Source organism: Phocoena sinus, chromosome 8 (assembly GCF_008692025.1).
Source record: "Phocoena sinus isolate mPhoSin1 chromosome 8, mPhoSin1.pri, whole genome shotgun sequence".
Lineage (NCBI taxonomy): Eukaryota > Metazoa > Chordata > Mammalia > Artiodactyla > Phocoenidae > Phocoena > Phocoena sinus.
This window is the reverse complement of record NC_045770.1, coordinates 79615210-79640143: the sequence shown is the minus strand read 5'-3', so window position 1 is coordinate 79640143 and position 24934 is coordinate 79615210. Positions and strand designations below refer to the sequence as shown.

The 24934-nt window shown below is 42.7% G+C and overlaps 1 protein-coding gene across 1 annotated transcript in view; it reads left to right on the top strand.

Annotated features, from left to right (window-relative positions):
- The window catches only part of LGR4 (leucine rich repeat containing G protein-coupled receptor 4), a 97881-nt gene that overhangs the window by 54069 nt on the left and 18878 nt on the right, over nt 1–24934 (top strand). Inside the window, 2 exon segments of the mRNA XM_032641288.1 lie at nt 16026–16097; nt 17349–17420. Coding sequence (XP_032497179.1) covers nt 16026–16097; nt 17349–17420 — 144 coding nt within the window.

The window sequence follows — 24934 nt, the reverse complement described above, 5'->3', positions numbered from 1 at the left end:
TATGGGATTTCAAACATGAATTCAGTCAGGAGAGTTGATGGTTAATTTTACAGAATTCTTCAGAATAGTCTTTAATATGCTGGGAATACTTAAGGCATTCAAGAAATTTCTAACGTAGAAATTTCTTTTCTATGTTAATAGAAATAACATAGAAATTTCTCTTCTATGTTAATGGAATCAGGGTAAAAAGCCCATGTTTTTTCTTTATAAAACACTGCAGTTGAGTTTGACATTCCAAAATGATGCTGCATGAGTACTGTAATATTTCATAAACAGCGTCACCCTTTGTCCAGAAGTCATCTGGAAGTCATTTAAGCGTGATTGTGAAGCTAAAGTGCCCTGAGCAGAAATGAGTGAATTACTGAGGATTTTTTTTTTCCCCATGATAGTTAATAAGGTGCGCTTTACAAGAGGTGACTGGTTTAGCCGAATTTTATATGATAACCCAGAATGCTGGGAATATTGGGTGGAATCACTTCCCAACTTAATAAGTGTTTATAGACACTTACACATTCACTTATTCTTTCGACAAACACTGAGTCCTGCTCTGTGCCAGGTCCTGTGGTCGATGTCAGGGATACCGAGACAAGTAAGTATGGTGTTTGTCCTTGGAGCTGACAATTTGTCTAGAGCTGTGCTGTAGCCACAGGTGGTTATTTAAATCTAGATTTACAAAAATTAAAATTAAATGAAAAACCCAGTTCTTGGGCTTCCCTGGTGGCGCAGTGGTTGAGAGTCCGCCTGCCGATGCAGGGGACACAGGTTCGTGCCCCGGTCCGGGAAGATCCCACATGCCGCGGAGCGGCTAGGCCCGTGAGCCATGGCCGCTGAGCCTACGCGTCCGGAGCCTGTTGCTCCGCAACGGGAGAGGCCACAGCGGTGAGAGGCCCGCGTACCGCAAAAACAAACAAACAAACAAAAAAAACACCCAGTTCTTTAGTTGAATTAGCCATCTTTCATGTGCTCAGTAACCACCTGTGCCTAGTGGCTATTGTGATGGACAGTGTGGATATAGAAATTTTCCATCATTGCAGAAAGTTCAGTTGGATAACATGGGTCCAGAGGAAGAGGTGGAACCAACACTTGGTGCGACGTGGTAAAGACTGTCCGACAAGCGAATGCTGAAGAAGCATTCAGGCAAAGAAGCCTGAAATAACCTGTTTACTTGAGACTGGAGGATTTGGGAAAAACTTTCCAGAATAGCTTCAGCTGAGTCTTGAAGGACACGTGGGAATTAGCCAGGTGAGGATGAGTAGTAAGGGCGCTCCAGGAAGACCCTTATAGCATGTGCAAAGGCATGGAGGTAGACATTTCAGAAGTGTTAGGACACTTAGGAAGTGTTAGGAAGTTGTTAGTTATTCCAGTTGAAATACAAAGAAATGTGAAATACTGAAAGGTAGAGAAATGTTAGGAGATGTGGCCAGATCATCAGGGGCCTTTTTTTTTTTTTTTTTTTTTGCGATACGCGGGCCTCTCACTGCTGTGGCCTCTCCCGTTGCGGAGCACAGGCTCCGGACGTGCATGCTCAGCGGCCATGGCTCACGGGCCCAGCCGCTCCGCGGCATGTGGGATCTTCCCGGACCGGGGCACGAACCCGTGTCCCCTGCATCAGCAGGCGGAATCCCAACCACTGCGCCACCAGGGAAGCCCCCATCAGGGGACTTTTTAAGCTAAGGAGTCTAGACTTTATCCTGAAGGAGTTGAATTGGGTATGAGGGTGAGCGATAGGGAGGCGACTAGGATTCTTTGTCCTGAATGACTAGATGCCATTCACTGATATTTTTTCCCCCTTCTTTCTCTGGGTATCTAAAAACATAGGGTCTGGCCCTAAATTCAATACATAAAATGTCTAAAATCTTGGGACAGTCTCTTGTTTCCTCAGTTTCCTACTCTTTAAAATGGGACTCTTCACAGTAGTATTGTAAAGGGAAGAGGAGATTATTTACATAAAAGTGCTTCGTGACCATGAAGTGCTACATTGACATGAGTAATGTAAATTTCACTAATCCCCTTAAACATTGCAGTCTTTCTTGAAGTATTTGGGGGAGAGGTTGTCTTGCCTGGAGATGGGAGTTGGAGCGGGCCGATATAGGTTTCTGTTAGCGACATGAAAGGAAAGGCAGAATTTTGGGGAAATATTAATGTAGCATCCACAGGATTGGTTGTCTTATGTGAGGCTGCCGCAACTATTTTTGGCTCTCCTTGGGACCTGTCAGGGCATTGGTAGCCATTTAGGGAATGGCTGAAATGTGGAGTTGTGAAATTGATTTAATTAGAAACAGCAGAAGGAATATCCAACTACTTTTCTGTAGCCTCCCACTGAGAAATCCATGGGTGTTACTTTGAGCTTAGATGTTGCAACAGCAGTGGAAACCGTCGCCAGCTTTGGTACTTGCACAGTTATTGTTTAATACATACTATAAGACTGGGCTAGTTCTATCCATTTCAAAATGTACTTTGACTTTGGAACTCTTTGCAATGCTAAAGTGAAAATTAGGTCTCTGAGTACTCGGTTTTTTTGGTGCGTAGGACAATTAATTCTAAGTAGAGGCATTCCTTTACAAAAGAGGACTAGTAAGTAATTTGAACAGGGAGATACAGAGTGGGTCAAAACTAAAACTTTTAAATACTTTAATTTAGCCAATACTTACATATAAAACTGTATACACATACATGCACACAATACTCAATGTGTGTACATTTTTTTCTGAGCCATTTGAAAGTAAGTTGTAATCATAATTTTCCTTTGCCTCTAAATAGTGCATTGTTTATTCCAAAAACACAAGGACTTTTGCTTAAATAATTGCAGTACTGTTGTCAAACTCAGAAAACTAGCATTGGTCTGTAATTCTTGTTCAGATTTGATAGCTGTTCCACTAATATTCTTTTTTTTTTTTTTTTTTGTGGTACACGGGCCTCTCATTGTTGTGGCCTCTCCTGTTGCGGAGCACAGGCTCCAGACGTGCAGGCTCAGCGGCCATGGCTCACGGGCCCAGCCGCTCCGCGGCATGTGGGATCTTCCCGGACCGGGGCACGAACCCGTGTCCCCTGCATCGGCAGGCGGACTCTCAACCACTGCGCCACCAGGGAAGCCCCTCCTCTTAATTTCTAAGCTATGATACGGCCTCAAGAGGCACAGGATTGGAAGGAAGCTTAAGAGGACATGTATTTACTATCGTTTGCAATTCTATGTCCACAGCTAACCATCAAAGGTGGTTGGCTGCCCAACATTTCCCTTAGTAATAAGTTCATTGAACAAAACACTTGTTAACAAGGAGGTCTTCCTAGAATGAGGTTTTCTGGTCTAGCCACACCATCTTATAGATGAGAATATCAAGGCTCAGCAGTGAGTATGTATCTGAGCCGGAATTAGACCTACCTAGTTCAGAACCATGTCCACTATATCCTGTCGCCTTTCATATCTCTGAGATGCATAAGTAGTCTCAAATAGTCTTACTGGGTTGTTTAGAGTTCTAGAAAATAGCTGACGATTGTTCTCTTCCAGTACTTACAAGGAATTTCCTTTGCTTCCAAACTAACGTTTGACTTGCTTAACATTTACTCCCTTGATGAAGGCTTCTCAGATAAGTTTTATCAACTGCAATAATTTCCCCCCAAAAGGCAGAAGAGTTCCTCAGTCGCTCCAGTGGTATTTGATTGTTAAAAATATTACATTCTTTGAAGCATTCTCTTGTCCCACTTTTTAGTGCTCTGATAGGATGCCTTGGTAGCGATGATCCCTACACTTGCTGTTGGGAAGTACGTAATCATCTCACAGAGGAGTATCAATACTCTGATTCATACCATTCCCTGTGTGTCATGTGGAGAGCTCTCAGATTAGATTATAAGGATGAAAAGAGAAATGGAGGGACCTTGTACTAATTGGCCCTACTGTGTACCAGATAGGCCCTCCTAGATTGTTTTGTTTCAACTCATAAAACTCTGTAAGCTATATTTATTCCCATTTTGCTGATGAGGAAGCTGAGTTTTTCCTCAGAGAGGTTGAGTAACTTTCCCAAGGTCACACAGCATGTTAGCAATGGGCCTGGTAGACGTGGAAAGGATGAGGAAAGACTTATTAGACAATCCATTGATTCACCAAACTTGTATTAGGTAAAGTGTTATGTGCAGTATTGAATTAAACCGGGATTCTTGCCTTCGAGAGAGATGAGTGAATGGTGTTGTAGAGTTACGGGAGTTCAAAGGAGAAGGGAAATAACTTCAAGCAAAAAGATTAGGGAAGGCTTCATCAAAGAGCTGGCATTTCTGGAGAGCCTCGAGGGATGGTAGGAGTTATTCATGAGGAGATGTGGAAAAAGGAGGATGAGCAAAGATATGGCGACAGACTGGGATAGGGAGAGGAATGCTGTGGTATTTGGTTTGAGTTTAGGGCTGAATTCCTGAAAGGAAATTATGGGAAAGAAACCTTGAAAGGAGTTCAGGGCCAGGCTGAGGACCTTTCTTGGCAGACTCATGGAGGAGTGTCAAGTTTTGAGTGGCTATGGAAGTTTTCTGAGCTAGGAAATGACTTGATCAGATGTGACCTTCCATCAGTATAATCTCATAGCAGAGGTTAGGATGCCTGGGATTAAGAGAGTGTAGGAGACTGATGAAGATGATAATGGCAATAGTCCAGTTGAGACTTGTGAGACTCTGAACTAGGGTAGATGAGAGGCAGCGAGAGGGAGGAGGGAACTCAGCCAAAGATGTTATGGGAATAGAAGCAAGAGGACATCTCAGCTGGGATGACAGGGGGTGTCGTCGATAACACTTCATTTTTAGATTACCAGGAGTCTGGTGGTGCTTTGACAAAATGAAAGACCATGCAGAAAGAGAAACTTTCAGAAGAGAAGACAGCATATGCAGTTTTTGAACATACATCTTGAATTTAGGTGAGAGGTGGGTAGGGGTGTCTGGAAATATAGGTGTGGAGTTGAGACTAGAGATTTATGGGTGTGGATTATAGAATGGAGTTTCATGGGTATAGATTTTAGAGTCTTTTATTTTGAGGGGATTACTGGAAACATTAGGTTGAAAGAGCTTGCCAAGGGAGAGAGGGTAGAAGGAAAAGGAAGGAGGCCAAAGACAACTTGTTGGGAAACACTTGAATCAGGGTGTGGGAAGAAGACCAAGTGCCAGAGAAGCAGGAGAACTAGGGCAGAGCTGTGCCCAGGGAGCTGCAGGAGGGAAGGTTTTTCACAAGAAATGAAGGATCAACATTGACATGCTAGAGAAAGGTGCCCACAGCTAGATTATGAGAAAAGGCCTTGAATTTAAGTTGTGTTTTTGGTTTTTTTTTTGCGGTACGCGGGCCTCTCACTGTTGTGGCCTCTCCCGTTGTGGAGCACAGGCTCCGGACGCGCAGGCTCAGCGGCCATGGCTCACGGGCCCAGCCGCTCCGCGGCATGTGGGATCTTCCTGGACTGGGTCATGAATCCGCGTCCCCTGCATCGGCAGGTGGACTCTCAACCACTGCGCCACCAGGGAAGCCCTAAGTTGTGTTTTTTCCTTAAGAGTCATTTCTACTGAGGCTTTTGAGAGTAACTTTGGGATAAAGAAGTTCATCATGAAGCAGGCATTTGGGGACTGCTAGTAGGTAGTTTCTGGTTTGGGGAGAGAAGATAAAGTTTGGAATATGTCCTGTATCTGACAGGAGTCCACAGGGTGTAAGAAACAAAAACCCAGCTGAGGCATAATAGAGGATTTATTGTTTCATGGAGATCTAGGAAGTCTAGAGGTGGAGTTGGCTTCAGATGGTCCTGGATCTCGAGGTTTCACAGTTGTGAGAGTTTTCTCATGCTTCAGCTTCAGTTGTCTCTACTTTTGTGTTTTGGCTTTGTTCTTTGTTCTATAGTGGGAGAAATAACCTTCAGCAGCCCCCACGTACATCTTTGCATCTTGAGATCCAAGATGAATATCTAAAGTCTTCCTCGCTGCTTTCAGCAGAAAAGTCCTAGGAGAACTTTCATTGGCCAGGCTGGCTTCATGTGCCTGTCCTTGAACCAGTCACTCTCTTCTGTTTGGGTTGGTATGGTCCGTCCTGGGTCCTGGGCTCATCCTCACTAGGACCGCCTGGAGTAGAGGAGAAGTCCCCCAAAGGAAGCAGAAGGGGGAAGGAAGACACGCCTGAGAGAAAGAAACTATAGTTATCACGGCTCACTGGAACCTAGTGAGTAGACAGCTGTAGGAAATGTTTGTTTACTTGGGTCAACCTGAAATGAACAAAGGATCACTGAAGAATAGGAAGGTTAAAGCCTAGATAATATAAATTTACAGCGGAAACAGGCTCTGTAACTTTGTCCTATAGTGCCTAGCAGCTTAGAAGTAGAGGCAGTGAAACATGTGATATACTCAGAATTGGGGTTTGATAAGTCAGTGTTTCATAAGCGACTAGGGGAAATCAAACAGGAGAATCAACAGTTCGTTGTTAAAGTGTTTCACCTGGGATTCAGAAAGTGTAGCGAGGCTAATGAAACCACAGTTTGCTGGCTCATTTACCTATTTTAATCAAAGCTAATTATTTGTTCTTTGACTAAAAGTAGTACTGACTACAAGTAAGTGAAAATGTCTTTAATATTCTAGTGGCATGATTGAATTTTCCAGTAAAGAAATAGGCTAAGTCATTTCTTTCATGTATTGTCCACTCTTAGTCAAGTCATGCTTATTTAACACAATTTTTTTATGCTTTCATAGAATTTTAACTCAGAATTTGTTCATCATTTTCCCCTGCTGGACTTTATGTGTACATCAAAGATTATGTTAGAGCTGCTAGAAATATTTGTTTCATTGATGCACTTGCCTTTGTAAGGAAATGATCCTAAAATCAATGGATACTCAATTTTTAAAGTCTGGATGCATAGAAAGATAAGGAGAAGGGAGGAAAAATAATCACCTATTATCTTACACTGAGCAATACCCACGGTTAATATTTTGTTGTTTATACTTCCCGACTTTTCTCTTAGTATATGTATATAATTTCTTTTCTCAGATGATTGGTTAAGGCCAATCAGAATTTACTCATGGAGCTAAGTCATATTTGAATAAACCCAGGCTGTGCCAGGAAGGCTTGAGTGGGTATGTGTTAGGCAACCAACAGTATGTACCATAGTTCCTCTCTATCCAATTCACATCTTACCCATTTTTATTCAGTCTGTTTTGAGCCCTTTCTGCCATAAGAAGCCTTCCCTGGTCCTTATCCAAATTCCTCTTGCACTTTCTTTGCCCCTCACCATTTAGTGCTGGATTGAGTGTCTTGTTATTTTGTGCTCTAAGCGTATCAGTGCGCACCTGTCTATTCAACTCCATGGACTTTCCTCTAAGCGCAGCACTTATTGTCACACACCTCCTGCATGACCTTTGGTGACAGTGACCACATTTTTGAATTTGAAATTGAGGGAAGGGTTAAGACAAAGGATCTCTTCTTATTCTGAGTTTATTATCAGCCTATATAAAAACTAAATTCCATTGACGTCTTATGTTTAATGAATTATCCTTATTTAAAAGAAAAGAAAGGAAAAATGTCTTGGGAAAACTCAGTACTTAACTTTGCCATACCTATGGTGTTTGACTTGTAGTAGAAGGTCAATATTTGTTGGTTGATGTTAGCTGTAATATTTTTTTTCAGCTGTAACATATTTCCTCATATGGCTAGATATTACATGTGTTTAGTGCCAGAAGATAAATGACTAGGTTGTCAGGATAAACTTTGCTCAGGAAATGTAACTATTGCCGGAGTTTTTATTGATTTGCCTATAAATTAAAGCCTTCTGTGGGTTACTTACTATAAGAGGAAGTGAGAGACACAAAAGGGCAGTCGGGTGCCGGTGGAACTTAAGTTTCTTTGAATTGAATAAAGCTCTTTTAGTATGTGGACTAGTTCTAGATGGCCTGTAGACTGAGTTTTAGCAAGGACAAGCTTATTTTTATTTATTTATTTTTTGCGGTACGTGGGCCTCTCACCGTTGTGGCCTCTCCCGTTGCGGAGCACAGGCTCCGGACGTGCAGGCTCAGCGGCCATGGCCCATGGGCCCAGCCGCTCCGCGGCACGTGGGATCCCCCCGGACCGGGGCACGAACCCACGTCCCCTGCACCGGCAGGCAGACTCTCAACCACTGCGCCACCAGGGAAGCCCAGACAAGCTTATTTTTTGTTAAGCATTACTGCTTTCATTTTTGTGCATTTAGACAGAACTATGTAATATGATATATATATATGAAATCATTTTCCCCTTCTCTGTGAAGGAAGACGACATTAAAAAACCTTGGGAATAATAAGGGTTCTTAATACATGCATGTTCAAAAAATATATTTAATTTTTACATATTCTTCCATGAAAGTTATATGAAAGTATAAAACTCTTCCCTGGTATGTGAAGAAATAGGGTAAAACATTGTTAGTTGATTCAGGACTCTCTGCTCCACTGTGGCAGATGAAATTTATTTAACCTTGGTGGGAAGAACGTCCAAGGAAACCTGTCAAGGATGCTAGTCAGTTGTTGGCCCTCCGTGTTACCAAGAAAACAGCCACATCCTTTGGTCCTTTGAAAGTCAGTCACAAAACAACATGGTTTTGTCTCTGGAGTTTCCATTATTTTGTTTTGATTACCTTGTTTTATTTCTAAAATTTACATTCTTTAGCTATGCTGTAGGATCTTAGACAAGGCACAGAGGAAACAGAGGCCCACTTTCCTCATCTGTTTGAAAAAACAACAACAGGAGCAGGCCCACTGCAACATGGTGGGGTAACGACAATGAAAACTGTTACCCAAATGTTAGTTTTTGTTAAGATGTACTGATACCAAATATCCCTAGATGGGAACAGTACACTTCTTGAATTCTTAATTTTTCACAGGATCCGGCAGAGTTCTGAGCCCCTAGTAGGGCCTTAAGATATAAATAAGTAGGGGCTTCCCTGGTGGCGCAGTGGTTGAGAATCTGCCTGCCAATGCAGGGGACGTGGGTTCGAGCCCTGGTCTGGGAAGATCCCACATGCCGCGGAGCAACTAGGCCCATGAGCCACAATTACTGAGCCTGCGCGTCTGGAGCCTGTGCTCCGCAACAAGAGAGGCCGCGAGGCCGCGATAGTGAGAGGCCCGCGCACGGCGATGGAGAGTGGCCCCCGCTTGCCACAACTAGAGAAAGCCCTCGCACAGAAACGAAGACCCAACACAGCCAAAAATAAATTAATAAACTCCTACCCCCAGCATCTAAAAAAAAAAAGAAGAAGATATAAATAGATGATTAATGACTTATTAGAGGTACACATTATAAGTTTTTTTAATTTTTACTTTTAAAACTGTTGCAAACATTTTGGGTCCTGCTGATGTCAGATTATATTTAATAGGAGAGCGTCGCTCACCTCCTGTTGGATGCTTTCCCGTGCGTGGCCTTCCTGGCCCAGTTCAGGTTTGAACTGGACGCACCATCTCTGAAGGCAGAGTCAGGGCTCGTGGTTGCATCTGTGGAACTTGGCACAGAGCGTGGCACCGTGCTGGTGCACCCCCTCGAGAGAATTTAACGGCATCGCAGGAGGGGCGGCCCGGATATGTGTGGGTCCCATCTGTGAGAGGTCGTATGCGTGGCGTTGAATGAGGATCTCTTGGGGGTGGGTACACGTAGGTGTGGAAGGAAATGGTGAGGGAGGTGAGAAGCCGTGGCCAAGGGGTAGATAAACGGGGCCCAGAAGGGAAGGGTGGTGCTCACAGCCGTTCTTCTGGCAGGACTTGCCACAAGGCCAGGCCATCTGGTAACCACCTCGGCAAAGTGGCGGTGGGCATGTGAGCGGCTGGGAGGCTGTGGCTCTGTCACCTAGGGTCCAGGTCCACTCCACCAGGGGACAGAGAAATTGCCACAAGCACATCTCTCTGTTGTTGGCGTGCAGCGTGTGCTGGGGCCTGGGCCTTCCTGCTGCAGTTGCTTTGCCTCCCTCTGCTCACTCCTCACGACAGCTGCTGGAAGCTTCTGACCCCTCCTCCGCCCTCCCCTCAGCCAGCCCGTGTGTCTAGTCAGTGTGAACAGTATAGTCCTTACCCCACTGATTCTTGGCTGGAATTCCAGCCAAATGGCTACGGGGACATTTCTGTCATAGACCAGAAGAAACCTAAATCCAGGCACTTCTCAGAGACATAACACCAATTGGCATACTCTCTGTTTCACTCGCCTCCCTTGTTGCTTTAAATTGCTTCCCAGATGAAGAAATCCCAGTCTATTCAGCGCATCTCACGAAGGTATGAACCCTCTGGCACAGGTGACCATGGACCAGTGTCCATTTACCCAGCGCTGTTCCTGCTTTCCTTCTTCTGGGAGGCATGGCAGATAGAAAATATCATGTAGCATATGCACTAAGAATCGAGGATATAATTGAAAACTCTGGCTTCCCCTAAAAGGAGCCCCTAACGTGAATCCATGGTCCTTATGAATAAAAATGCACACAAAACAGACTCATAAAGACATTATACGCTGAGCCACTTGTATCCTGTTTCCTGGAATGGTTCCAAATCCGAAGGGAGCGTGAGGCTAATGGATCAGTTTCCCTTTCCTCCACCCTTTCTCTGTCTCTACCCTCTCCATCTCTGCCTCTGGGACTGTTTTAACAAGCAGAATAAATAGGAGTTGCCTTGAGATAGACTGTGTCCCCATTTGAAGTCCTGCTAGACTTGTTTCAATTCTGTGTGATTGTGTGCACGACCAAGCGTGTGTTGAGATAACACTGTTGACCGGGAGACTGGTGTTCTCACGTTCAAGGTCCATCCCACTTCCTTAAGAAAATATACTACCAGAACAGGTTAAGAGAGAAGATTGTTGCCATTGCACTTTCAAATCAATCCCAAGTAGTTCTGTCCCGTTAGGAGAGCAGAGGGGAGTGGGGGAGTAGCAATGAAACAAGAGGAGAAAACATGCAGAAAAGCGAAGTCAGCTTTCCCCACACCTTAAATAGCAGTGTTACCTTTTTTGAATCCAGAGTCTTATACTGGGGTTTAGTTGAGGCATTACAGCAAATACTGAGTGTCTGTTTCATCTAAGGTCCCACACAAGAGGATCCAAAATGAATATGACCTAGTCACTGCCCATAAGGCACCTATAATACAGTTGAAGGAGTTGCAACAAGTTCGTAGTAACCAGAGGCAAAATAAGATGCACCCGACAAGAGAGCTGCGTCTAAGATAACCTGTGGAATCCAAGAAAGGGTATATCCGAATAGTTCCACACTGTTGGTAGAATTCAGCTTGCAATGATGATGAATAAGGTTTCAGCTGGCAGAGACTGGAGTGGAGGTATTTCAGACGAAGGCAGTGCCATGAGTGAGCAAGGAGTCCGAGGTGGGAAAGCAGGGTGTCCTAAAACGTAGGACACAAGGAACATCCGGGGATAAGGTGAAAAGGGAAGAGAGGATCATCCTGAAGGTCTAGCTAATTCAGTGGGAAAAAAAAAGCCTTTGGGAAAATGCTCAGAGTTGTGCTTTTTAAGATGTAGATCTCACAGTATTATAATGAAGTGGTTTGAGGCAGGAGTCTTGTGGAGGTTCATGGCAAGAATCCAAGAAGAAGAAAATGAGGGTCTAGACTCAGGTGGCAGGAGAAGGAGTAAAAGAGTGGATGGATGGAGACTTTGCATGAGGCTGCCTGTGGGCTTTGGAGACTGAAGAGCTACGGGATGCAGAAGGATAGGCAGTGATGCCTGGGACTGCCCACCTTTAGCAGGCAGAACATGGTACCACTTTTCACTCTTCTGTTCTCACCCTAGTGAGTTTTTTCTTTAGGGCTTCACAGTCATTGGAAGAATAGTAAAAGATATAAATATCATTATTTACCACATTAAAAGAGTTTTCTGGAGCCAGCCAGTAGGTCTTCATGAAGTGAGATGCTGAGAAAACTGTTGGGTGTAGCGCAGACAAATGGCAGGCCTAGACGGGGGAGGAGCTGCCCTTTGCTAGTAGAGGGCCATGGGGGACAAGTTCTTCCTCGGGATCAGCCATCTCTTTTTCTTTGGGAATTGCTAAAAAAGCACAGTGGAGACTGTTCTATACCCTAAATAGAGTCAGAGTGAGTTTAGGGCATGCCACCCGCCACCCTTAGCCACCCAGGGATCCCATCTTCCCCCGTTTCCCGCTGGTCATCTTTGGCTGTGGGGAAATTCCTCCATAATTGCATTTCTGAGCTCCTAATGCCGTAGTCCCTGCTGTGAGCACTGGTCTGCTGGGTGAGAGCTGTTGCTCCTCAAACCAGGCTATTAACTTGCCCAGGTCCCCTTTGTTTCCCCTCTGGGAATTATTTCCCAGCCTCTTGGTGACACACCAGAGGCATTGAGTTGCCGAAGGACGTGGATAATCACTGGAGCCAGTCAGGCGAGAACTGGAATGCTGGCTCCCCCGCTTACCTGCTGTGTGACTTCTGCCAAGTCACCTAACCTCTCAGGGACTCTGTCAGGAGATGATTAAAAGGAAAGAATGTAAACCACCTAGCTCAGAGCCTGCAACTGCTCTGGGCACATGACACGGTAGGTTTTTTCTCCCAGAGATTTTGGGACTTTGTCCCTAACCCTGTTCTTTATTCACTTTGCTCTCTCCTGGATCTGAGTTTTTGGACATGAAGCATCCCCAGGGTCTACTATAAGAAGTACTGGGGTCATAAAATCAGCAAAATGTAAAGAGGCTTGGGAGGGTGCAGTTGCTGAAGCTGCAAGGCTTTACGGGGCTGCCGTGTTTATTATTCATGAACCCAGGAGCTAGGTAAACATGGGTAGGTATATTCCTGAAGGCTCCACCTGATCTGTTTACTCTCCTAAGGAACGAAGTAATCGGAGCGGTGTGAGCCCCACCTCGCTCGGCACTATCACCGCCCCCGCCCGAATCCTAGCACTGTAGGCTTCTCCAGAGAGCAGGCCTGGATCTCAGGATAAGTCACGTGCACAGCCCGTTTGGTCATTTCTCTGAACTGTAAGTGGTGTAGGAAGAAAGGATGCTTTTGGAAGTTAGGCTCCTTTAGTTTTCCCAGGCTTATAAAGAGGCAGATCGTTGGGAAAAGGGAGTAAATGTTTTGGCTCATGTGGCTCAACACTGTTTTCTGTTGACAAGTAAAGGTAATCAGGTGTTCTGTGCTTTGCCACTTCCTCTGTCACCTTGTAAAATCCTCTTTTCGTGAGCCCTAGTACAACAGACTGAACTCCACAAGGAAAGCCCATAGATAGGGGGACATTCAAAAGTAAGAGAGGAAAGCAGAAGAATCCTGTGACACCCTTGGTCTGTTTACAGTGTTCATTTTTTGGTGGACTTGAGCTTCTTAAGGCTGATCTTTCAGATAACAGAGTCACGACTACTTGCTGCCCTGGGGGGAAGGAGGCTATTGTTCCTTCTAGTCCTTAGGGTCCAATTTGATCTTATAAAATGTGACCTTTTTTGTTTTGTTTTTTTTGCGGTACACGGGCCTCTCACTGTTGTGGCCTCTCCCGTTGCAGAGCACAGGCTCCGGATGTGCAGGCTCAGCGGCCATGGCTCACGGGCCCAGCCGCTCCGCGGCATGTGGGATCTTCCCGGACCGGGACACGAACCCGTGTCCCCTGCCTCGGCAGGCAGACTCACAACCACCGCGCCACCAGGGAAGCCCTAAAATGTGACCTTTTAAACACTGCATTACAGCTATGAGCATTACCAGTTGAATGTAATTAGTGAGTCTGGGGTGTAGAAAGCCCCTTGAGAGGGGTTGTACTAAGCCTGCACTAAGGTAGACTATAGGATGCTATCTGTTTTCAAGGAGGAAATGCAGAGAATGCAGTTTTTGACTAATGGGTTGACACACTGGTAGGTGGTGACAGAATTGTGAGATGCACACTCTGTTCTTGGAAGCTTTTGTACTTGGCCTGTAAAACTAATGTGCTAGAAACAGCCAGTAGAAGCTAGCCTGTTTAGTTATGCCTTCCAAGAATTCACCCATAAGGCATGTTGGTAAGAACTGACATTTTCTAGGGAAGTCACACTGGAGTCGGGGATTTAAGGGGTGAAGATGAGGTTGTGAAGTGAAGCATTTAAAGACATAGTGGTCAAGCTGGCTAGTCTAGAGCCCAGAGGATTTGCTGAGGAGGAATAGTTTTAAATAGAAGTGTTGAAAAGTCTTAACACCATCTTCTGCGGTCTCTCATTTTACATATGGTGGACCCCATGAGGTGAAAGGCCGTGAGGCTGATGGTGTAGAGTAAGCTGTTGTGAGCCTGGGTTGAGGGATGCCCTTGGAGGGCATGCATGCAGTTTAGAGCTTAGGTGCTAGGGTGCCTTGTGAGAAACAAAGTCGTGCACGGTGAGAGGGCTTTCTAGGGAGAATTTAGTTTAGGGGCATGAACCCTGTGTTAAACCTGTAGTGTTGCCTAAGAATCCAGCATGGTTGTCCTTGAAATTGAAGAAATAATGCTACACACTCACTCTTGGTTTCTGAGTCCTCTTTCACTTTCCCATTCCCTGCAACACACACACACACATCTTCAGTACACATTTCTGTGTTAATGCTTAGTTAGTAAGGATCAAGTATTATCCTTTCCAGGGCTATTTGCATTTTAACTGGGACAAAAACTTCAAGAGAAAATAATGCAACTAAAAAATAGAGTTTCAGATCTATGTGACTTCAAGTTATAGGAAGGGTCCCTAAAATCAGGGTGTCTAAGAAGAACAGATTGAAGTGGGAGGACTTGAAGTCTAAGGAGAGGATGTCCTCTGCCTGGAGCTGGATAGGTGCTCATGTTTGTTAATCAGTGAATGAAACTTTTTAGTGAATGAATGAATTGCTGAATAAGGCTCAGGAGGGCAGGGTGCTTACAGAAAGAAGAGAAAGGACAATGGAAATTAGACTCTTTCGAGGAGGAATTAACATGACTTGGTGACTATGATCCTAAGACATGATGGGGAGAAAGCATTTAAAAAGAAATCACGCATGCAGAATCTCATTGCTTGGGAGAGTTCCCCTGATGGAACCAGGAAGCTGGAACAGTCCTATGTTTAATCATCGGGGCACGCAACTATCATTTTTAAGTCAATACAGTTGACCCTTGAATAACATGGGGGTTAATCCACTGATAATTTATCATCACCCCCACTCCCACCCCTTATCCAAGGTTCTTCCACATCCATGGATTCCGCCAACCTTGGACTGTGTGGTACAGTAGTACTTACTATTGGAAAAGATCTGCGTGGATGTGAACCCTTGCCGCTCAAACCCGCTCTTATTCAAGGGTCAACTGTACTTGAAAACCTGCCTCCAGTTCACCTGTTTACAAGTCACTCATACGAGTTGCAGTCCTGCTTACTGCTGCTTCTCCCTAAAGTTCTCTGTCCAACTTTTCCTCCCATGTCTGAGTGTTTGGGAAAACGGGAGAAAAAGTGGGGCTCAGGATGAATTGCGTGCTCCTTTCTTACAAAAGGGCCCAAGGACTTATCCTTTTCTTACTCCACTCTTACTCGCACTTAAATTTGTCACTTTCAAATTTCTTTAGGAAAACATTTATCTTTTAAAAAAAAAACATGCCTTTGTTTGGAAAGTTATGCTTACAGTGACTTTCACTTTTTGCCTCTCTTTTGCACGGAATATGCTGCCCTTGGTTATGGAGAGATAACAGGCTCTCCTTGTCTCCCGAAGGCATTCATTCCTCCTTGACAGACTGGTGTGCTCTGATCTGTATAAACCTCCTGCCTGCTGCCCAGTGCTCTGTATTTATGAGGCACTTGGAAAACACCGCAAGCGGCAGAGAATGACCATGAATAGCAAACTTAATTTGGTCCAATATGTTTTGGCTTGCTTGACCTCACCAGAATAAAAATGTGCCTGTTTAAATTATTGTATTGAAGTTAAAAAAAATTCTAGAGGCATTTATCTCATTGGAAGAACTTTGGGATTGCTTTAGCAGAGGTTTAAGTCCATGTTTAATGTCGGATAGACTAGAGAGATGTTTAATGTAGAGCTTCAATAGCAGATTGGGTCATTGTGAGTTATGAATTTTAAGAGTCTGAATTACTATTTTTCTCTTGCTACTTTTTTTTCCCTCCTAGACGACTGGCTGGCAACGACCTTTCTTTTATCCACCCAAAGGCCTTGTCGGGGTTGAAAGAACTCAAAGTTCTGTAAGTAATGCAATTTTAGAGTTTCACAGCTGGCTGTGTATTTTCTTTCTGCGTAGTCAACATGCTCGGAGCTAGGTTAAGCACAGTTTCTTTTAGTTCAGGATTAAAAGATTTAAGGAGTGGCCAATGGGTAGTGTGGGAGGCTAGAGGCTGATTTCGGCAACCTTGGGTCTAGATAACAAAAGTTAACGTCGAAATAACAGACACTCTGACCTCTGGTGCATTACAGTTGAATGTTAGGCTTTTTGTGTGGCTAATGCATTGAATCAAAATCATATTTAAGCTTCACCGGTAAGGTTTTGTTTCTACTTCTTTTATAGCTATAAGAACTTTGCATGAACTGACCCTAAAGGGAAAAAGGCTTACAAGAGCTCCAGATGTAAAATCATTTTAGAGCTAAAGGGAATTGAGATGCCTATCATTTACATAGCCTGCGAGAGATCAAGAAATAAATTCCTGGCAGTGGTCAGGAACTGGCAGATTGGGGAGCCGGGGAACTGACTGCCGGCCCCACCTTGCCACTGCCTCACTGGGTGACCATCTGTAAGTCACTAGACCTCTCTGGTTCGGTGAGTTAGAAGGGCCCTTTTCCATTCCATTCTGTGGTGATGATTCTTGTCAGGCAGTCATTTTATTAATATGACCAGGAAGGACGTTAGGCAAAAACTAGTAAAGACTTCATGTTCATTACTGATCTGTACCTCCATTCTCCAGGTCGGAGACTATTAGATAATTAAAGCTTTATTTCTGCCCTGGCCCTGCATTCACTGGGGACATGGCCACTGCCCCCTAAGAGCTCAGGGTCTGCTGTCCTCTTGATAAAATTGTCTTTCTCTAATGTGCACGTTTCTGGGCTGTGCTTTATTTCAATTTGAAAAGGCATTAGGGATTCTAGTGGGTTTGCTTGCTATACCTCCCAGTTAACTTGTTATACCTCCCAGTTAACAATGGTACCTTGGGTGATGAATATTAATTAGGGTGCCTTAATTCCTGAGAATGAAACAATCCTGGATGACCCAGCAGGTCTGTGTTAGGAGATGGCTTGGGACAGTGGCCTAGGTTTCATTTCTGGCTTTACGACAAATGCCTCTTGCTCTCTGGCAACTCTCTTATCTTGGGTGCTTTCCACCTCAACTCCTGATCCTTTTTTTGCTATTGGAAAGATGTTTTTGGAAAGAAATGGTTCTAAATTCTTCTAAGAAAAAATGGTCATAATTGCTTCTTATTCACTAACCCAAAATTTCCTTCCAGAACTCTCCAGAACAACCAGTTGAAAACAGTACCCAGTGAAGCCATTCGAGGACTGAGTGCTCTGCAGTCTTTGTAAGTAACTTCTTGGTTTGCTGCATTCTTGAATCATTAGGAGAACACTCTGTCTACTAAATAGGTAAAGAACTGGAATCCTAGGGAAAGAAGACATGTATCCTCTCATCTGGGATAAAAATGGGGATGGCTAGTTGCTGTTACTGAAATGTCCATTGGAATATCCTGTCTCCAAGGCTGGGAGAAAGCTACAAGCTTGCGTGTAGCAGGCGATTACACCCTCTTTGGAATCAGAGTTATGTGTGTACAGGAGTTCCAGAGTCTTGTGCCGTGATGCTCAAGAAACAGCCACAGAGAGGTTTCTGTTTCAGGTGGTAATGATCATCAGAGCAAATTAGTTATGGACCCTCATCTGTGGATGTTGAGCAGTCATCAGGGATGGTGACTTAATCGCCTGTGCTGTCTTTTTCTCAGGTGTTTTTTTTTGAGGAAAGTTTGGATTGATGTGGAATGTTCAAAATTTTAGCTCTTGAACAGCAAGGTCCTACTGTATAGCACAGGGAACTATGTTCAGTATCCTATAATAACTGTAATGGAAAAGACTATGATATACACACACACAAACACACACACACACACATATATGTAAAACTGAATCACTTTGTTGTACACCAGAAACTAACACAACATTGTAAATCAAGTATACTTAAATTACAAAAAAGATTTCAGTTCTTGGTTTTTACCATGTTTAGCCACTATTTTCAAAAGCTTTTTCGCATAGCACTTCACTTTATTCTTGTTTGAATTCTTTCCCATATAAACGTCTGTATGTATTAATATGTATATGAACCTGGAGAATGGGGGTCATTGCCTCCATGGTTTAGCTGTGCACACCCCGCTTCCCCCTAGAGTGGGGGGATCAGGTAAGCAGCAGTAGTATCACAGGAACCATGCAAACCCACAGAAGATTCTAAAGAAACAACCATTTTTATGTTAAATAAACAGATATTTGTTCATGACTAGACTGCGTGTTGTGGACTAGTGTTGTCAGGGCTCCCCATCCCTGGGTTAGAAGATCCAGCTTCTCTGTCTTCAGGGGCTCGGTTTTAGAAAAGGTTGAGAAGCACTGAACTGAAGCATGTGGTTATTGTAATCTTTCGCCAAGATTAAGAGAAGCCCTTTGCATATTTATCTGTCAGAATGTTTACATTGCTCTCAAAAGAAGTTCAGATAAATTCAGATTAATTAGAATTCTGAAACAGGCCTGTCTGGTTTTGCATCCCCACTCTGCCACTTGTTAGCTGTTAGCTGGTTTGGGGCACGTTATTTAAAATTCCCTGTACGGTAGTTTGCTTATTACCTACCATGTACTTTAATTCATGAAAAGCACTTTTAACAGTATCTGACATGTAGTAAGTGCTCAATAAACATTTGTAGAATCTGTTAATATTAATAATAATGACCATTTTATCTGTTCTTTCTTTTGATTATTAGATTACCCAATTTGCCTAACTAGGTGAAGGAATCGTCTGCAAGTAATGAAAAAGTATTCTTTAAAACAAGCAATTTCATTAGTTTCTTATTCTACTACAGTGATGAACACAAATGTGCATTGCCTCAGTTCATGTCCTAACACTAAATACAGTGGGACTAGGGCCTAGTTTCTCAAAGTGTGGCACTTGGCCCGCCCTCAACAAAATCACTAGGGGGATATTGTTAGAATACAGATTCTTAGGCCACATCCTAGGAGTCATGATACGCTCTCTTTAAAGGTAGGGTCCAAGAAGCTGTAGTTTAAAAAATTTCCCCAGATCATCCTCATGGATACAGAAGTTCTGAGAATCACTGAATGAAAAACTGTAATAGTTATCACACTTAGGTGTTTATAATTTTCATTATAAAATTAGGGTATAACCACATCACGTATTTGTGTACTAATCTGCCCCATAATTTTTTTTTTATTGCCCTGGGAAATAACTGTAAAGGTAAGCATCATGAGCTAGAGAAGACATAGGTGAAAGTGACTGACCGGCTTGTCCCTTCCACTCACTGATATAAAACCATTTATAACTGCAGCAAAAGCACATCACTGGAAATTGTAAATTATGGATTACCTTTGATTTTAGATTAGATAATCTGGTAGTTAATGGGCAGTAATATGAAAGTGAAAATATGTACTAATAAAGCATAGCATATGCTGTAAAGGTTAAACTTTAAAATGTATCTACTATAATAAAAAGGAGTATCTGGGTATTGGCCATTTAAGTTGTGGTTTCAATATAAGTGTAATTTAAGGTAGATACTTGTTAAGTAGCTCATTTCACCAACTGCCGAGTTATGGAACATAAGGATTCATTATTTGCCATCACTAATTGAATGGGATTCCACAGAGACTATTTCAGGGAATAGATTGGAATGAGTTCCTTTAAAGAAAGGTGATTTTGCTGCCTCTGCACCCTTTCTAACCTTGGACAGATGTACACAGAAGGAGCCATCTTACCTCTCTTGGATCTGAAGTCATTAGATATTTTAAATAGTTCTCTTTTTCTTTTGCTTCTTCAGAATTTGTTTTCCTTCAAAACCTTCATACAGAATTGTTCTGATTTCCCAAGACTTAATGATCAAAATATTCAATCATTTTGTCTTGTTGGAAGGCTGAAAAAGAGAAGGCTAAAATCTTTGAACATTAGAAAAATTACCAAGAAAATATACAAATAGATTTTTTTCTAACTTGTGGTCCATAAGTACTCTGAAGTACACATGGTATTTTTGATCATTTAGATGGGAAGAAAAATTGAAAAAGAATAGATACATGTATATGTGTAACTGGATCACTTTGCTGTACACCTGAAACTAACACAACAGTGTTAATCAACTCTACTCCCATATAAAATAAAAAGTTAAAAAAAAATAAAGTATTTTCACAAAAATCATAGGTATCTTCCTCTAAAATAATGTTTTAAACAAGCATACTGTGCTCATCACTCACTGCATACATACAGTGCATTGTTTAAATTATCTCCCAGCTTGGGATGGGAGGGAGGTAGGGTAAGGAGAGGAGTCAAACTACTTCTTTAATTAAGGCATTGGGATTTTTTTATATGTATCAGAAATATAAGGAGCTATGCGCCAGGCCTGTTTTATTTAAGAAGGAAACGTTCATGGGTTTGTTAGCATAGTGGGTGCAGTGGTCAAGTTGGATACAATTGAAATTCTGTCCTGGTGTAAAACAGTGTTATCAACACTTGAGTCAGTTTGCAAATCTGATCTTCAGACCTGAATTACATGAAAAATTTCCTTGTGGTTTTGAAATAGTACTCAGACGGAGCAAAGTTCATTAGGGCTTGAAATTGATCAGAAGTGGTTTGATGCAAATGGGTGACGATGGCTATAAAATCTGAAAGTGAATTGTAGATATTGATAAAAAGCTAACCTAACAACCTTCCACGAAGCCATGAAAATGGCTAAAGTGTTACCTGAGCAGGATATTAAAATAACATGTCAGAATTTGCTCCACTAGAATTTTTTTCTTTATAGTTGTTCACACTTATATTGACTATTAAAGGATTTCAAAGACTAAATTTCCTAGGTTTTCTACCGTAACAGAATCTAAGTATTTTGAACTTGAAACTGGTAACAGAATATAATACTATAATGTCTACAATATTGGTAAGTGAGGAGTAGAGAGAAAAAGGGCGAGCTTTTGATTACACAGAACAAGTGTTTATGATAACATAGACATTCATCAGTAAATAGCTGCATTTAAAATTGTTATTGTAATTTCACTTACGTCAAGAGAAAAAAGTATGTGAGTCTCAGTAAGATATAAAACAGGCTTTTGAGAATAGGGAAAAGAAGCACATTTTAAAGACGAAAATAGTAAGGGAATTTAGTTAATACATTGTTAACTGTTTAACAACTCAAGTGCACTTAAATAAAGTAATAGTTATCTCTTGCCAAACGAAGTTGAAATGGTAAAATAACTTAAGCCACATAATCTCTTCACTGTGTGAGATATCTAATGCCATTTACTGCCCCTATTGAAAGGATCAGTTACAGTATTTTGTTTTTTGGTCTGTTAGTTAGGATGAATTTTAATAGTGTAGGTCATTGGTACAAAGCCACGCTTTCTAAGACCATTTCTCTGTGAAACATTGATCTCAGTGTAAGTGCAAACTCATTACATTTATGGGTGTGCCACCAACACCCACATGTGGATTGAGGTGTAAGTATTAACCATTTGAGTCACCACAAATCCTTTTTCTCATTAACTTTTTATTTAAGGGTTCCATTTTCCCAGATTTCTTCCTTTTGATCTCTTACGTATGGCTGACTTTACAATTTGGGGAAATTTTTAACAGAGGAAATTGTGTCTGTGCACTTTTTGTTGTATTATTATTTTGCATAGAAGGTAGTTTCATTACTATCTTAGCTCAGAACTCACCTGGTTATCTTGCTAAGTTAAGACCACCCCTTTTCTTTGGTGGGGTGTAGCACAGAATTCTGCAGGAGCCTAAATGGTGTATATAATACTGGATTTATGTTAAAAAGGTCTAGAAGGGACTTCCCTGGTGGCACAGTGGTTAAAAGTCCGCCTGCCAACGCAGGGGACACGGGTTCGATCCCTGGTCCGGGAGGATCCCACATGCCGCAGAGCAGCTGAGCTCGTGCGCCACAACTACTGAGCCTGCGCTCTAGAGCCCGTGAGCCACAACTACTGAGCCCACGTGCCACAACTACTGAAGGCCATGCACCTAGAGCCCGGGCTCTGCAGCAAGAGAAACCACTGCAATGAGAAGCCTGTGCACCACAACGCAGAGTAGACCCTGCTCGCTGCAACTAGAGAAAGCCTGTGTGCAGCAATGAAGACCCAATACAACCAAGATAGATAGATAGATAAATAAATAAAGTCTAGACAACTTTTCTTATTATAGTTTTCTGCCACATCTTTTTTCTTCCTGTTTTATTGAAATGATTGACATGTAGTACTGTATAAGTTTAAGGTGTACAGCATAATTTTTTGACTTATGTACATCATGAAATAATTACCACAATAAATTTAGTGAAAAATACATCATCTCATACAGATACTTAAAGAAATAGAAAAAAAAATTTTTTTTTCCTTTTGATGAGAGCTCAGGATTTATTCTCTTAACAGCATTTATATATAACATTCAGCAGTGTTAATTATATCTATCATGTTGTGCATTACATCCCTAGTACTTATTTACCTTATACTCGATGTACATCTTAATGAAACACATATAGAGAGGACTTAATGTCAGTGGAGTGTTGTGTGTGTGTATGTGTGGGGAGCACTGCTCATTATTTTCTACAGTGTCAATGAACATTATCCTCACTCTTATAACATGAGCAATCTAAACTTTTAAACTGTTGTGACACAGAGAAACTGGGGAGGGATTTCAATTTGTGCTTAAAATGCAATCTAAATCCTCACCTGATCTAATGGGGCTCTGTGTCATTTGGTCCCCATTTGCATCCACATCTGTGTCTCCCTGGACCCTCCACTCTCTTCCTCCTGTGTTCTAGTCACTCAGACCTTCTGGGAGTTGCTGGGACCACACCCAGTTGGTTTCTGCTACTGAGTCTCTGCCCTCACTGTTTCCGTTGCCTCAAACACTCCTTGCCCAGCTTCCTTTGCCACCTGCTCTGGATCTCAGTTTAATGGCACCTTCTTAGAGATGCTTTTCCTGACCAATACATTGTAAGAAGCTACCCTCCCCCTCAGCCCCTGCTAATCCTGATCTCAGTACCCTGTTTATTTACTTCATAGCACTTTTTAAGCACTCTGCAGTCATTTTTCAGTCTGTTAGTTATATTGTGGGTCAGTCTCCTCATTACTGTCGTGTTCACCATTTTTACCTTTTGTGCCTAACAAGATTCTCAGTTTACACGTGTTGAATGAATTGCAGATAGATTAGCTACGTGTAGAATTTAATGGCATGATTTAGTTACATTATATGGTTAATTGTATGATTATATTTCAGCTCCACATTATTTATAGAAAATGTCCAGATGTGTGAATGTGAAATAAATGTCCTTAACTCCCTCTGCCTCAACAAAATGTCTCTCTCTCCCTAAGTAGAAGTTCCTTGAGGCTGTGAAGCGTGTGCGTGTGTATGTGTGTATGTGTGTGTGTTTTTGAACACACTGCCATCTACTCATTAAAGAAAATCTGCTAAGCAGCTCTGTAGCCAGTCCTTTGCCAGTCTGTTATATAAAGGATGCCTGTCTCTTCTCAGGGTTAGGTAGGTTCTAGAAAGTACAAGGAATAAACAAACCTAAAACTGTTTGTTTCTAAGTGGATTCTTAAGGCAGCTGCTCAGTTTCTGAAGCTCTCCACTTTTTAGTGCTCTTCAAGTTATCCTGACTATCAAACAGAAGGCTTCCATCAGATCCTTACCGGGACCAAGGGTCTTTGACCTCGGCCAATCTGCCTCTGGAAAGGAGACCGCATTTGGGGCTGGGGCAGTTAGTTGGGAGCGGGGGCTCAGCACTTGCATGGAGGGAAAAGAGACACTTATGGCAGGATCCGAAGCTGGAGCAGCACAGGGAAACAGGAGGCACGAAAAGCACTCTGAAGTCAGAATTTCCTGAACTTGAAGGCTGCCAAAGTTGATTTCTTTAAAAAATGGGCTGCTGGGCTTCCCTGGTGGCGCAGTGGTTGAGAGTCCGCCTGCCGATGCAGGGGACACGGGTTCGCACCCCGGCCCGGGAAGATCCCACATGCTGCGGAGTCGCTGGGCCCGTGAGCCACGGCCGCTGAGCCTGTGCTTCTGGAGCCTGTGCTCCGCAACGGGAGAGGCCACAACAGTGTGAGGCCTAAGTACCGCAAAAAAAAAAAAAAAAAAAAAAAGGGCTGCCATTTTGACCTTGCACCTGTTTTCTAGTGTTCCCTAATTTTCACCAAGAGATCCAAGCCTGTGAGATATGGATTTAAATAGTGAAGTTATATCAACAAGGTATTTGCGAAGAAAGTTGTGATTTGCCTGGTGCATATGGTTCCTCATCATATTAATACTAACTTGTCATTTTGGCGAAAAGCAGTTATTCCAACAATTGCGCCTGGTTGTGTCAACACTAACATTTAGGACTTGGTTTCTCAGATTTTCAGATGGGGATTTAATTTTTAAGTATGGGTAATCCTATTAGTAAGGTGTCCTTAATTCCAAAATTTTTGGGAAAATCGAAGAAACTCTAAAGCCACAATAATGTTGATCGGAGGAGCTGTTTAATTTTTTCCTAGGGACAGTTTGTTAATTTTGACAAACTAATTTTTCAGATGTACTTAGGCTTAAGAGAAGAGGAGAGGGTTGCTTTGCCAGTACGTGACACACACACACACACACACAGAGACACACATATATATATATAAAAATATATATATATATATATTTTTTTTTTTTTGCGGTACGCGGGCCTCTCACTGTTGTGGCCTCTCCTGTTGTGGAGCACAGGCTCTGGACGCACAGGCCCAGCGGCCACGGCTCACAGGCCTAGCTTCTCTGTGGCATGTGGGATCTTCCTGGACCGGGGCACAGACCCGTGTCCCC